The 16,912-nt window shown below is 37.9% G+C and overlaps 1 protein-coding gene across 3 annotated transcripts in view; it reads right to left on the reverse strand.

Moving 5' to 3' along the window:
• LOC137065088 (cytosolic carboxypeptidase 4) overlaps positions 1-16,912 on the reverse strand; it is a 217,664-nt gene that overhangs the window by 145,281 nt on the left and 55,471 nt on the right. For all 3 annotated transcript variants that reach the window (XM_067436651.1, XM_067436653.1, XM_067436652.1), the window contains exons 6-7: positions 13,432-13,525; positions 229-266 (exon numbers count right to left, since the gene is read on the reverse strand). In XM_067436651.1, the coding sequence (XP_067292752.1) occupies positions 229-266; positions 13,432-13,525 (132 nt within the window). The remainder of the gene's footprint in view (positions 1-228; positions 267-13,431; positions 13,526-16,912) is intronic.

Below are 16,912 nucleotides of genomic sequence, written 5' to 3' on the forward strand. Positions count from 1 at the left end.
GCAGTTTAACTGCTTAGGACAAACAAGGGACTCAAGAACAACCATCACATCAACAAAAGGTAATGACAGTTATCATCCAGGTAAAGACAGTATTATTTATTATATAAGAAATAATCTCTTGTGTGTGTCTACAGTTTGCAGTGTGTACTTCAAGTGTGTGTCCACTAACTTTAAGGTTACCATACTTTGCCTTCACATCATAAAAGCGAAAAGAGAAAAGAAACTTACTTGAGCATAACATTGCAGCAAAAGCATCAGCGGCTGCCCTGTGAAACAAAAGAAAACACATATGACATTAAAAAAAATGTATATGAGGCATTTCAATTCCGCAGTTGCGTCATACGCGCACCATTCTACCCCCCCTCTGAACACACATAAAACTAAGTACCATGGGCACACTTCCAGTTGCACTTAGCATTGGCAGGGTGGTGGAGACTGCTGCCTTATAAAAAAAATAAAATAAAACAGAAAAAAAAGATTGCTGTCATTGTGATCATGAGTATTTATCTTGCAGCGACAAGGCTGCTGATTCAGCATAGTCTCCATATTCCTGAACCCAATGCACAGGGGGCAAACGTAGAATAATTATGAATGGCTTTGCAACAATCTGCCAATAAATATCGCCACTGGCCTGCCAGGTGACACAATTCAATGTCTTGAAATATGAGGAGAGAGCAAGCTACGTTTTTGAGTTTCTGAGATGAAAAAGCAGCAGAGAAAGAGAGAAAGAAAGAGAGAAAGAAAGAAAGAGAGAAAGAGAGAAAGAAAGAAAGAAAGAAAGAAAGAAAGAAAGAAAGAAAGAAAGAAAGAAAGAAAGAAAGAAAGAAAGAAAGAAAGAAAGAAAGAAAGAAAGAAAGAAAGAAAGAAAGAAAGAAAGAAAGAAAGAAAGAAAGAAAGAAAGAAAACCACTTGAGATTAAGCCAGAACCCAACTTCCCAACTTCCCATTCGTTCCATCTGTCCCATTGTTTTCTTTAAATCGTGGCCACTTTTTATGTATTCATCTCATATATGTATTACAAATTATTACAAACTGTTCACATTTTAACTAAAATGAAGGAAGGAATTAGAAAGTGCTCAACGTTTTCTTAATTCATAGACAGATACATAGATCGAAATGTCATATGCAGGATCTACAAAAGTGTTACAAACAAGGACAGAAAATTATTAACTGATGAAATGCGCGGCATAAAACATTAACATATAGCATATAAATCCATGTATTAGCTGTATTGGCTGCCACTTTTAAAGGGAAAGGTCACCTAAAAATGACAATTTTGTCATCACTTACTCAACTATTTGGTTACCAACATTCTTTAAAACATCTTATTTTGTGTTCAACAGAAGAAAGAAATTCATACTGGCTGGGAATAACATGAGGGTGAGTGAATGATGACAGACTTTTTGGGTCAACTAACCCTATAATGCTCCCATGCTAAGTAAATTTTATGGCAAGAATAATATAAAATGATCAAATGAAGTAAACACTGCACACCTGTTAAATATGTAAAAGTCTGAAATACGGTATACTGTGAAACTTATAGTAAAACATAAGCACAGGCTCACAGTCTTGATATTGACTATGCTCCTTGAATTGGTACTAAATAACAAACGCATACACAAGTTCAAAAGTATGCTTACTAAATTTGCTCATTTCAATTTAGGATTATCCACCAACTGTCAAATCTATTTCATTTGCAAATGCATACCCTGATAACAACTTGTAAAAGTCTATGGTTAAAGAGCCTCTTAATGGTCAAAATCTGCAAATGCTGCAGAAACGGCCTGGTTCTGTACCTCTCATTTTAGCTCATTAACCGTTTCATTCTGCACCTTATATGATTGGACTCTTAGCTCCTTTTTCTTCAAACAATAAGAAGTGTATCTCGGTCCTTCATGTACACAGCACAACAGACTCCTTTGTGCCATCCTCACAAACGTCATTATCTATTCTAGCCAATATCAACTCTCATCACATCACAATTGAAATCATCATGGAGAGTTTTGATAGGGTTCACACTGCAGCGAAGGACCACGTTATCATCACCGGTGGGATCGAGACACGACACTGAGCAGATCAATGTCGAGACCATGTGTGTTCAAACCACATGCATTGTGAACAACAACACTGGGCCTATTATCTACATGGGGTATCTGGCTTTAAATGCTGCCCTTGTCATTCAATTATCAGACTCTGTCATTCTTTGTTGTGCATCATGCGGTCTCAAACGCTTTGTTCACTGACCATCTGCTGCAAGTTCCACACAAAGTGAGAAAGCTTGGATCTGGTCAATTCTAATCTCATTTGATTTAAGAATGTCTGAATTCCTGAATTCAGGGTCTCTTTGGGTTTTAAAAATCAAATTAATTAAGATCACAAATAAAATTAAGACCATATGGGCGGGAAAGCACGATGTCTACCGTAACATCCTAAAACCATAAAATGGCTGTAAAAACCTCAAACAAAAATTAAACCATTTGTTAAGAAATGGAATGAGGCAATTAGAAATTATTATATTTAAATTCCACCGGTTAACAACACCGTGTGAATGCTGTGGGCTGAATGAAAATGCAAATTCACACTCTGAACAGTAGAAATATAACTTTTACCCTTGTAACCCAAGTATATAAAGCAGCTGCACTTACTGGAATGGCAAATTTCTCTGAAAAGCGACAAGTTTGCATGTGATATGAACAGCATAAGTTAAACAATGGTCTAATTCATCAACAGTAAAACATTAGCAATCTGCAATTGCTTGGCATAAATCTGTGCAATTTGTTGATTGCGAACTGCACTGAATGAGCCTGTAAGCCATATCGTGATTCTTATTTTTCTGTTCCCAAATTAAAGACCTCTTCAAATGATAATTAAGACTTTTCTTATAACATTTACTTGTGCTGTACTTTTTACAGCCTTAAATTTGATCAAACGGAATTTGAGACTTTTTAAGGACCCACGGGGTCCTAGTGAATTCGAATCAAGGTACCAAACAGCATGCAGAAATATATTTGAATGCAAGAAAGGAAAGTTAATTCAAATGTAAAGAAATTTATTTTTTACATTTCTTTAAATATACTAAATAGACTGAAGAAACGAAAGATGTGTTAGCACTTTACAGTAGGTTCCAGTTGTTGAGGTTAGTTCACCCAAAAATGAAAATTACCCCATTTATCTTTCTTCTTTCAGACGAATACAATCTGAGTTATATAAAAAATGTCCTGGCTCTTCTAAGTTTTAAATATGGATATGTTTCTTACACAAACACATCGTTTAGCTTCAGAAAGCCCTTCTTAACCTCCTAGAGCCGTGTGGAGCATTTTTATGATGGATAGATGCACTTTCAAAACAGAAACAGCCATTCACTGCCATTATAAAGGTGGGAAGAGCCAGGACATTTTTTTAAGCAACTCCTGTATTACACTAGCCTAGAAATCTAGACGCACCCTAGCGGCAGCAAATTTAATTTGCCCGCAAGTGTGGTCTAGCAACTCTCAATTCCTATCTGAGCTGTATTCCTCAGTATCTGGACGGCCCAATCACATCGTGTAGGTAGGCTATAGAGTCGGCGGGCGGGGCCATAATGACGACGGCCGAGTTGCGTTTGCGTGCTTCTAGTAACACAGTCTTCTAGTAAACACAGAAACTGGCGAACGGCGGCGGTCTTTCGAATCAGCTCTGCCCGCGCCTCCGGAAGACTTGGAGTTAAGCTTTCCTCTGAGAAAAGAACAAAGAGCAGCACTGAAGTCATTCTTAAAAAGGGAAGATGTGTTCGGAGTTTAGCCGACCGGATACGGCGAATGTTTAATCAGTCAGCGAGCTCCCCTTCACCGCCGTTGCTCCGGTTGGTGTACCGCTATCCTATCGCGTGCAGAGGGAGTTTGAAAGACAACCGTTTATCCCGCCCCTCAGATTGAGCCCTGTCTATGGTGAGTTTCCAGACCAAACATCTTGATGTGGGTCTGGCTTGTCAGGCTAGTATTACACTGTATTCGTCTGAAAGAAGAATGTCATATACACCTAGGATGACTTGAGGGTTAGTAAATCATTTTTGGGTGAACTATCACTTTAATGCAATTAATATTAACTAACAACGAGCAATACATACATTACAGTACTTATTCATTGTTGTAAAATTAACTGTTAACAGATACAGCATTCAATTTGAATAATGTACTAGTAAATTTTTAAAGAGTTTAAAGCCCCACTTGGCTACTTTTGCTCTCGGGGTCCCCCTACAGTTTGGAAAAAATAATGTCCTCAACTACTGTCGTAAGATCTGTAATCCTACAACAGGGGATGCCATCGCGCATGCATTTGTTGACATGACAACCCTGATAGCCCTGAACTAGTGATGCGTGGGTCGTCTCATAACCCGCGGACCCCGTATGTCTATTTAATGGTCGCGGGTGCGCGGCGTGTTGTAAAAATATATACAGTGGTGCGGTGCGGGCCAAACAACTTCATAAAAGCGTCCCGCGGGTCGGTGCAGCACTTCTGGCGGCACGTGTGAAATGTCTTCATCCCAGGTAACGTTACAGTTAGTGGCTTATGTTTCAGCATGTCATATGAATATAATTTCATGGGTTTTGTTTTTTTCAAACGCCAAATAATCACGATGCTCACGTTTACAAGCCAGTGTCATTATAGTAGTCTATTGGTTACCGTTTTACAGAATCTATATGATACTTCAGTTCAATGTTTGAGTGGTAGCTCACCGTAACAAGCAGGACATCGGTCGGGCACGCCTCCTTCAGCTCACGCCGACGAGCAAACGCTGGTCACATTTTGATCCTCGTCCTGCCTTTAATCCCATCATTTTATCATTTCCTCTTATTGCTTTCCTCCAACAAAACCTTTTCTTTCTTATTTGTCTCTGCTGCTTCGGACATGACTATATTATCCGACGAACAAAGTTGGGCTCGCACGTCCGAATGTAAGGAAGTGTGTGTGTTGGTGGAAGTGACGTATATGCCGTAAAGCAGTCGAATTTTGTAGTTCTTTTCTTTTTCTCGGGTTACTACCCGAAACCCGAAGTTTAAAAGTACGATTAAAAACGATACAGACCCCATCAGGCTATGGCAGACATGTCATTCAACCTATTGTAAGTCGATTTATCATCACAAGAGTCTTAAAAAATATATTATGAAGGTTGAAAAGTTACCTAGTGCTGCTTTAAAGGGTTACTTCAGTGATTTAGCATTACGCTTTGTATTTAAACTGGGTCATTAATGTAGTAGAAATGTGAAATTATTTTTGCATATTTATATATTTATTTGTGTATATTTGAATGTGGTGCCTTCTAGACTGAGAAAAGACAGAATATGTATTTTTGTCTATTGGGGATGAAAGACAACAACTCCCAGAATGCACTTGCTTCACTGCTCCTCCCAAAGCCACCGCTACTGGATCACTGTATTATTTGCCCACCACATTCATTTGAATAAAATCAGTTCAGTTAGAGAACAGAGACATTACAATAAAAAATTGAACGTGTCTGTTCAATATAATGTGAGAGAGCCGATTCAGTGTCACGACACAAATGCAGCAGGAGTCAGATTACGATCACGAGAGCTGAGGTAAGCGCGGCCGCGGCATATGTTCACAGCGCGTGTTCATTCTGGCGCGTTTCTAGCTCATGCCCTTGGAAGCTTAACTTTCATAGGAATTCATTTGAGAAGTTGAAACACTCACTTCTGTTTACATGAATGACCGCGGCTGCCCGAGGTGCAAACGCTGTGAGTACGATCTCACACCCAATTGGACAGGTTGAAAACATGTGGAAATAGCTCCCCCTACTGGCTGTAGTCTTTAGCCTCACTTTAACATGAACTGAGATGCTTTATAAAATAAATGATTTAGAAATATTTTCATTGTAAGTTCATGTTAAATATCGTAGTTAACAAATGAAACCTTATTGTAAAGTGTTACTGATAACGTGGATGAAATACAGAATGACAGATAAAATAACAAACAGTACATAGAACAAACAAATGTTATACAGAACGAATGATAGATAGAACAAACAAACATTATGATAAGACAGACAGACAGTTAGTGACTGGTTAGGCAAGACTTCATCTAATTTGTTGTCTCTCTCTGTGTCTCTGGTCACACCATGGCATTGTAAATCTTGAAAACCTCATTGACATACACCAGTATGTAGCCGGACCCCTACAGTGAGCAACATTGTTAGGCTCCATCACAGAGACAATATGTCACTCCCTGTTCACCAACTGCAAGAGAGTACAAACAGCACAGCGGTTGAGCAGACGGGAGCTCGCTGACGCAAAACTGCTATTCTGTGCTCAGTATCGTCAAGCCGTTTTACCCGCAGCCTCTCTGTTTGTGGACTCGGGGAGCTTCATAAAGAAATCATATCATATCGCGCCGCTGCCGCTGTCAGAGTCTTTGAGTCACGCTGCTGATATTAATGCAAACAACGGCGTCTTGCAATTTCAGCGGCAGGCAAATGCCATTGTTTCCCCAAGCAAACGGCTTGTCGCTTCTTTGAAATGACAACCGGTATCAGTCGGTAGGACTACGAGCATCAGTGCACGGATGTTCCGCAGGGATTTAAGCAATGAGGCCAGGCTGTCAGCAGAAAGCCAGCAGACAAATTTGACAATATGGAAGATCTGTTGATCTGTTCTGCCTGTGGATTTTGTTTTTTTCATATTCATCAGAGAGTGAACAGAGAGAAATTCTCAACATTCGAACACTTTGCAGCGCACTGTAAAGGCCTCAGAGGCCGTTTTTAACCAATGTATGTATTACAGAGATATAGGCTTTCAAGTGATACTGAAGTGTTTTCAGCAGTCTTAAGGGATTGCATGTGTGAAAGTAACAGCTTATGACATTTATACTCTGAGTTTACATGAAATCAGTGTGGGCAAAACAGTCCTTCCAAAGGGGATACTGAATCCAAGAGTGCAACTTTCACAGACCGTTCAGTTCATTGAAGTGTTTAAAAGGTGAAATATATAAATCACAAAAGCATCCAAACTGGATTTCCTGTTGATCTGAGGTGCACTTATAATGATAACATGATTTTTACATCAAAACATTGTCATAATTTAGAAATAAATGGCTATTTTCCTTCCTAATTTTAGTCCTCTGATTTGAGTGTTCTGTTTGAAGGAGCGTGTCTGCTGTGAGACTTCAGTGTAAATTATATGACTGGCATCTTTGCATATGAAATAAGTATTACATGTGGAACAATTTTTTACTATTACAGCTGTTGAAATGAATTATTATAGATCTATTCCCATCACAGGGAATGTTGCAGTGATGAGCATTGAGCAGATCTGTTGAATGCTTTCACCATAACTAACAATGCAAATACAGTAAGAGATTTATTGTGTAGTGTAAGAGCATCACTATAACAGGAGTTTTGGCAAGTGTCCAGATAAACTCAGCCATTATAATAAAGCGTTGTTTGAAAATGACTAGGATTATTAATTATGAATTAAACTACCATTAACGGTTTGCAAATGAAATCCATTAGTTATTGTTTGTGGTAGGGATGGGATGGTTACACTATAAACCACTAAAACCACATAAGTACCATGTACTGATGGTTAGTATTATCGTTTAAAATGTAATTATCATTAAGACTGTTTGATTATCATGACTTTGAAAACTCGTGTTAAATCCTGTCCAACCAGCACCAGTCTGGCGCAGACACATCAAGCAACATTGTTTTTTGAACAAGAAGAAATGGCAGAAGGCAGTGACAGCGCTCGGGAGATTTTTCAGCCTTTTAAAAGAACCAAATGTGAGGTGTGTCATATTTTGGCTTTTACAAAAGTTCTGGGGGAAACTTAATCGAGGATGGTCACCCTGTGTGCAGAATATGCAAAAATAAAGTCATGGCAATAGGAGGAGCACTTCATATCTGCAGTCTTCTTCGTGATCATCATCACCCACTGTTGTATCACGAACGCAAAGGAAATTAACTTTGACCTCAATACCAAAAACTACATCTGGGGAATAATTGGACACAAAAATGAGCGAAACTTCAGTGAAGAAAAGTTCACAGCATTTGGCTTTGAACCAAAGACAAACAAACAAGTTTTATTATATTATTATTATTATATTATTATTAGATTTTATTATAGACATTTAAGGGATAATAACGTATATTCGTTGTAAACTTTTTACACAGACTTTTTTTTTTTTTACCCCATAAATAATTACGGGGACATATTGAACTGAGATTGTTTTAAATCGTATCGTATTACGATCGTATCGTATCGTAAATCGTATTCCACTTTTAAACAAAACCATGATAACATTGATAAATGTGATAATTTTGGTCACTATAAGCGTAATATTAAATTTTGTACCATCCCATCCCTATAGCGGGGTCCTCGCTGGTTCAAACAAAGTTTTTTTACAGCGTGATTATATAAATGCTTTTATATCCTCTCCGTGTCATGCCTAACAACACCCCTTGGCTGTTATAAATTCACTGTAAACCACGGCTTCTTGGGGCTTATTGGTTTATTTTATTGATGAGGACTTTTTAAGTTATGGAACTTACAGGATGTATTAATGATATTATATGCCAAAAGATCGCACTTTGATTTCCCCAAAGTCAATGTCACGTCATGACCACTTTAAAAAAAAAAATCTTCCTTATACTGATTAGTGTCATAAACACTGCATAGTACTTCAGAGACCCTAAATACTACTTCAGAGACCCTAAAGTGAAATGAGGAACTTTTACAGTATGTGCACACAAGAAACTGTTGCTTGGAAGCCATATTTTTTATGCATGGGAAGATGATACATTTTCATGCAAAAAAGAAGCTTCATGACCGCACAATTTATTTTGCATCATTTGTATTAATGGAAATATAAATACAAATACACAAACGTTATATTATATTATGTTATATATATGCACACACTCAACCAAAGGATTATTAGGTACACCACACAAATATTGTATTAGTTTGACTCCCTTTCACCTTCAGAACTGCCTTAATTCTACGTGGCATTGATTCAACAAGGTGCTGAAAGCATTCTTTAGGAATGTTGGCCCATATTGATAGGATAGCATCTTGCAGTTGATGGAGATTTGTGGGATGCACATCCAGGGCACAAAGCTCCCGTTCCACCACATCCCAAAGATGCTCTATTGTGTTGACATCTGGTGACTGTGGGGGCCATTTTAGTACAGTGAACTCATTGTCATGTTCAAGAAACCAATTTGAAATGATTCAAGATTTGTGACATGGTGCATTATCCTGCTGGAAGTAGCCATCAGAGGATGGGTACATGGTGATCATAAAGGGACGGACATGGTCAGAAACAATGCTCAGGTAGGCTGTGGCATTTAGACGATGCCCAGTTGGCATTAAGGGGCCTAAAGTGTGCCAAGAAAACATCCCCCACACCATTACACCAACACCACCAGCCTGCACAGTGGTAACAAGGCATGATGGATCCATGTTTTCATTCTGTTTACGCCAAATTCTGATTCTACTATCTGAATGTCTCAACAGAAATCGAGACTCATCAGACCAGGCAACATTTTTCCAGTCTTCAGCTGTCCAATTTAGGTGAGCTTGTGCAAATTGTAGCCTCTTTTTCCTATTTGTAGTGGAGATGAGTGGTAACCGTTGGGGTCTTCTGCTGTTGTAGCCCATCCGCTTCAAGGTTGTGCGTGTTGTGGCTTCACAAATGCTTTGCTGCATACCTCGGTTGTAACGAGTGGTTATTTCAGTCAAAGTTGCTCTTCTATCAGCTTGTTGGGCCATTCTCCTCTGACATCTAGCATCAACAAAGTATTTTCACCCACAGGACTGCCGCATACAGAGCGGCCCGTCTGGCACCAACAACCATGCCATGCTCAAAATTGCTTAAATCACCTTTCTTTCCCATTCTGACATTCAGTTTGGAGTTCAGAAGATTGTCTTGACCAGGACCACACCCCTAAATGCATTGAAGCAACTGCCATGTGATTGGTTGATTAGATAATTGCATTAATGAAAAATTGAACAGGTGTTCCTAATAATCCTTTAGGTGAGTATATATATATATATATATATATATATATATATATATATATATATATATATATATATATATATATATATATATATATATATATATATATATATATATATATATACACACACACACATTTTATTTTAGGGTGCAACTGTCACTATTAACTTATTAGCATGCAAATTACTAGGATATTGGCTGTTTATTAGCACTTATAAACCACATATTAATGCCTTATTTTTAATGACCTTATTCTACATCCCCTAAAGGAAGACTTCACTTTTGTTGGAAAATAGGCAAAAAACTGGTACTTTTTTTTTGAGCACTGATGCTAATGGTCTAATATGATTCAATGATGTATGCTAAGCTATGCTAAAAGTACTATTGCCAGATACAGAGATCGGCTTAATGCATTTAAAAACGGTAAAACTCAACTCTTAGGGACTTGGAAAATGAGCCTATTTTCAAAAAAAAAGTGCAGTGTTCCTTTAATACCTTGCTAACTATTAATAAGCAGTAAATTAGGATTTCATTGAGGCAAAAGTCAAAGTTAATAGTGAATATTCCTCATACTATTGTTACCATTTCAAACATTACTTTGCATTGTCCACAGTATTACTACTGTACAAGCCTACTGCAGAAATAATAGAATGCTAGTATGTTATTCTGAACACAGCCTGTCTCCGCTAGTCTCCGAAGGGCCAGGCTATCTTGCCTCATTCTCTTGTTAATTTGGTGTTCACTGCCAACAGGTTAAGTGAAGCATCACTGTCTAATTGATGGCCAGACCAATTAGTGTCCAGAGCTTCTGCCGATGTTGTAGCTGCTCTTAAATCGGAACTAAAGACTAGAGCTAATCAATGCCTCTCCGAGTCCGTGTGATAACCTAAGGACCCTCTCTGGCTGCTTAACTCCAGGGGCACAGCTCTGAGGCAGATAATGTCAAATTAAACCAACAATATTGAATGTAAGTCTAGAACTGGATTACACCCACATCTGATGCATGTGCTTGCCGGCTTGGTGCACATGCAGATTTTCTTCTCTGGTGCGTCCCACACGACAGGAAGTGTACAAGAGAGCGTTCTAATTAGATGCCATTCTGCTGTAATCCGTCGTATGCGTGCAGGGAGCCATCAGCAACACGATATGGAATCTGTCCAGCTTTCCAACAGTTGGCAGAAGGAAGTACAGCGCCCTCTCTAGGCTCTCTACAGTTACCCAACAAGGCTAGTCTGCTGCCAACAGCATGTCTGCAGTGTTTTATCTGTCAGATGATAATATCTGGAACCCTTTCAAGACCAGCAATTCTTTTAATTTAATGTAACAGAATTCCAGCAGAAGGAAATCTATGTCTATGTCATTGTTTGCCACTTCAATACTACGCAAACTTTTGGTAACATTTTAGTTTAGGGTCCATATCTTACTATTAACTAGTTCCTTATCATCATGCATATCATATTACTAGGACAGTTACTACATATAAAGCACATATTAATGCCTTATTCTGCATGACCATATTATACATCCCTACCTAATGCTTAAACTTAACAACTACCCACTAACTATAAATATTGTTTATTGAGGCAAAAGTTGTAGTTAATAGTGAAATGCAGTTCTCCTGATATCCCCTACACAGTGTACACTGCATAGGGACCCTGATTAGTGGATTTAAATCCAAGAACACAGCTTGGATCAGGGCTTGCTGCTCTGTACAGCATCAAGACACACTCAACAAGTGCAGTACACTTCATGTAGGAATGCGTTTCCTGTCACTGCAGGTCAAGCACTGTTTACCAAAGTTAGGCTAGTAACTGCCAATCAGCGCCTGGCTTACACATATCTATGCAGCGTGCAGTTGCCAAACCCCTGTAAGCAAGCATGTTCTGGGCATTTCAATGAGCATGGCTGCTAAAATGAGTTGTATTGTGCATGCAAATTTCCCAGGACTGGATTTGATCTATGAGTTACAATATAAGACACGGCTTATACTAGACCAGTGCACGAGGGCCGCATTTTTGGTTTGATAATCTGTCATGCCACATGCAGCGCAGCAAACAAAACACAAAACCCCCTACAGTCGGTCTACTAATTTCAAAAGAACCCACCTGCTTTCCTGTGCAGGGAAAACACATGTTCATCTGAGAAACAATTAAGTAGCTAAATATTTTAGACTAAAAACTAGAAACCATTTTTGACACTGGTTTAAAAGAAAAGAAAATAAGGCCTTGCCACCTTGCTATGTTTGACAAACAAGCTCAGCCTTGGAGCACTAATATTTACCAGAACATCTGCTATTTCATGGATTTGACATTAGGATTATGCTGTGGCCCTTATTATAGCAAGGTGAGTCGGGTTGCGCCTGCAGGTGAGAAAGAGACTTGCATTGTGCATGGCCTTAAAAGTCAGACTGCTGACCTTCTTGTGTGTGTGTGTGTGTGTGTGTGTGTGTGTGTGTGTGTGTGTGTGTGTGTGTGTGTGTGTGTGTGTGTGTGTGTGTGTGTGTGTGTGTGTGTGTGTGTGTGTGTGTGTGTGTGTGTGTGTATGTATGTATGTATGTATGTATGTATGTATGTATGTATGTATGTATGTATGTATGTATATATATATATATATATATATATATATATATATATATATATATATATATATATATATATATATATATATATATATATATATATATAAAATATATGATTTCAAATTCCTCCAACACCAGAAGGTCAGCAGTCTGACTTTTAAGGCCATGCACATTGCAAGTTATTTAAATGCAAGAAATTGTTACAATTATTTATTCATTTATTTATTTATTTATTATATGAATCCCACATTAGAACTAATGTGACCCTGGACCACAAAACCAGTCAAAGGGGTCAAATTTAGATTTATACAAAGCTGAATAAATAACCTTTCCATTGATGTATGTAGTTCAAATAAAGTCCTTAGCAACACATTTTTATATACATTTACAAAATATCTTCATGGAACATGATCTTTACTTAATATCCAAATGATTTTTTGGCATAAAAGAAAAATCGATAATTTTAACCCATTTTTACCCGTGTTACTTATGACTTGTTTTGTGGTGAAGGATTACATCCACACACACACGCACGCAGTGTGGGGACATGGCCAATGAAAAGTGGGGACATGGCCAATGTCCTCATATTTCACCCTCTCCTTGTAATACCTATGTCATACCCATGTCATTATACACTTTTGTGTCCATGTGTTCATATGTCACAAAAACATGCCCACACACACGCACACACATATAATAGAAAATGATTTTGACTAATGTAAGCATGAAAGTGATTAATGTAACAACCAGCCTTCCCAGCACGCAGAACTCTTTTACTGTCAAGTTGGAGCAAGATCAGCATACACCAATGACGCACCCACATGAAATGTAATACTCACCTGACGGTGCGTAAGTGCTTGGTGGTGTGTGGAGATATAAGCTTGAAGACCACATCCAGCCCTCGGTTCTTCCCCAGCAAGTCGGCTGTGGCCACTAAAACACCAGACATGTGATTAACACAACAATAAAAGTCTTTGCAACATTGCTGAACCCCAGAAAATATCACATTTCATAGTGCCGTATACCGGATACCCCTGTCAATCTTGGATGGACTCAAGGGAGAATTTTAAGAGACCACGAAATCCAAACTTCATCCTTATAAACAAGGCATGTGCCCAGATGATATTTCTTCTATTAATATATTGTGCTTGCTACAAGGCTACCTAGCATCATAAACACTGATGGTCGCTATAGAGGAATCTCTTCTGCATCCCAGAGCACACAGGCTGTACCTCTAGTCTTTCAAAAAAAGAGAGAGAGATATTTCAGCTTTTATGATAAAGCATGAAAGAAGACTTTTGGAGGCCTTTTTGGAACGATAACTGAAAGGAGCATTTCTCACGGTCACAACCTGAGAACTGAACTTCCAGTGCTGGTATCATTCTTAGGATAGCTGTCACATAACTGATAAACAGACCCCACACTATCATCTCCGTATACAGCGAGAAGACGACTGCATTTGAAATAAAATACAACAAAGGCTGATTTGCATTTTATGGCCGGTTACCCGTTATCACATTTTCCACAAAACAAGCACTAGTGGAAACGCATGCCAATAGTAAATCAAAGGTCCTCCTACCCCATGTAGAGCAAAAACACAATATATTCATCTTTAAGTTAGATTTGAATACGGCAGGTGCATAAATACAGCAGTAATGCAGTTCCAAAGCAAATGGCACAATAAGTAACACTTGGTTTGCAATTTCACCTGAACGCTCTATAGCTGGAAATATGCTATAAAAGATGGGGAAATAACCATGGATATAATGAAATTGAACAGATGTGCAGCAAACAAAGCTGTTATAAATGCAGAAAGAAAGGTGATGGAACAAGAAAACAAAAACGACTGTTTTTAGTGTGGAAAAAGGCACTTTTAGGGATTGTGAAATTTAAATTGTTGGGAACCGTTTTCAATTACACTATCATTCAAAAGTATGGAGTGAGTAAATAATTAAAAATAAAAACTTTATTCACCAAGGATGTATTAAATTGATCAAAAGTAACTATTTCAAATAAATGCTGTTCTTTTGAACTTTAAAAAAAGTATCAAGGAAATCTTAAGCAGCACATTAAAAAATATATTAAAAAAAAAAAAAACAGTCATCTTAAATAGTAGTAATATTTTACAATATTACTGAGACCTATACAATGGCAAATCCGCTCATCATAAAACCAAAGCTTACGTACGATGTAAATGTGATTCATTGTGCGGTGTGTAGTTTAAATTTTCACGTGAGCTCATGCACGCTATAACTGGGCACTCTTTTCTAACTTTCTACATATAATCCATTCATAATTTAAAGAAAACTTTAGTTTGTCATGCAGATGACCAGCTACTGACAGACACATTTAATTACTGGAGTGATTCCACTAAATTCTTCCGAGAGTCCCTCCTAAAATTGCTGTGATTGACAGCGATAACCACTGCAAAGAAATGGACAAAACATCTGACAAGCTTATGCCAAAATAGCTCAGTGAACAAAAAGAGTCTGTATTGGCTGAATACATTTAGCAGCTTCTACTGTTAAAGTTTTTTTTCAATAAGCTATTCAAGATTATTTTGTATTTGCATGTAATCACAGTTATTAAATAATGAATCCTTCCAGACTGTTGGGGTCTGGGCTTAATGGGAAAAAAAAGTTCCCTTCATCTAAATGGCATGAGACTTTGTGACTTTTCCTGTACTACACTATCATAATTCAAAACAACAAAAGTACTAACAACTAATAGTTTGCTACAATAGTCATTTGTCATTAACCTGTGAAAATAATTATCTGTGAAAATAAAGCTAATGAGTAGTCCTCTGCAGCCATCTACTGGTTATAATGTTCATTTCATGGCATTTTTATTTTAAAAGTTTATTAACAGATGTCAGAAATCATCCACTACACATGACATTTTCCATGTTATCGCCATGAATAAAAATGAGATTTAATGTAGATTTAATTTGACTTAATTTTAATGTTGTTGTGAGGTTGAATTGTAAATTATGTCGTTGGATTTTAGTCAGATATATTGGGCTATATTAACAAAATGGACAACAACAACAAAATGTTTGTCTGATAAGATTTCTTGTTAAGAGTTGTTTTCTTGTCTGGTGTGTAGGCCTGTCACGATAACAAATTTTGCTGGACGATAAATTGGCCAAGTAATTATTGCGATAAATGATAATATTGTCGTTCTGAGACCATTTTCATCTAAAATAATGATAATGGCATAAAAATGCAGGTACACCTTTTCAAAGATCTATACAATTTAATTTCTAAAGACTATTTAACACTAAAAATGGAAAATATTTTAAATAACCACAATCAATGAACAAAACAACCAAAAACAATAAAAGCATGGACTCTCAGTCTGTTAAAAAAAAATGCATTTAAATAAGTACCAAAAACAATAAATAAAATGGACGAAAACTGCAACGGATGATTGTGTTTTAGGAGCATATTAGGCGCGTCATGGTTCAAAAAACCCACGGTTCGTATCACGGTTTTCCGTTCTGCACGGTTCTTGTTTTTTTAGTTTTTTTAATCTAGAAATGTACTTCAGCATATGATATATTAATTACCCAGAATTTAGGATACAGTATTAAAAAAATTTTTTTATATCATAGCCTAATCATGCATAAACTGAACTTGACCATCTCTGAGGAAAGTTATATTTTGATACAGCAAGAGAGAAGACATTGATGACATGCTTTTCATTTATTTGGCAAAAAAGGGGGAATGTGTATTGCTGTCTTTACAGGAACTCATGTGCCTTTTTAGCACACAAAGATTGAACTGAAGAATCAACTTGCGTTTATTAAACTTCAGTGTAGCTTTAAGCCTCGTTTATACACGACGCGTCCGCTCGAGCACAAGGGTGCGCGCGGCAAAAATGACGTCGACGCGGAGTGCCCGAGACCCCATTTCGCTTGCCGTTGTGCACGTCAAATTTCGTAACATTGCGTGTGGCTCTGCAACCGAAGAGCCATGAGTTCCAGACGAATCTGCTGGCCGAGAAAGACGTCTCATCACGCCGCACCAGGTCTGCGCTTCATGTATAAACTCTTCCCCAAACGGACGAGGTGCGCGCAGTCAACGACGAGGAAAACAAAAAAGCATGCAAATGGCTGGAAAAATTATCGAGCTCATTTTTTTTATTGTGAGATTAATTGATTTATCGACTATCGCGATAGGCCTACTGGCGTGCCCCGTATGAGACATTATCAGTCCTTTTGCCAGTCACCTGCCTGTTTAAGCAACGAACTGTGCTACTTGTGGTTGTTTTATGAGATGTAACATATGTTTTATACTTGTGCTACAATTGTGTTAACCT

The sequence above is a fragment of the Pseudorasbora parva genome, chromosome 25 (genome assembly GCF_024679245.1).
Source record: "Pseudorasbora parva isolate DD20220531a chromosome 25, ASM2467924v1, whole genome shotgun sequence".
In the NCBI taxonomy this organism is placed as follows: Eukaryota; Metazoa; Chordata; class Actinopteri; order Cypriniformes; family Gobionidae; genus Pseudorasbora; species Pseudorasbora parva.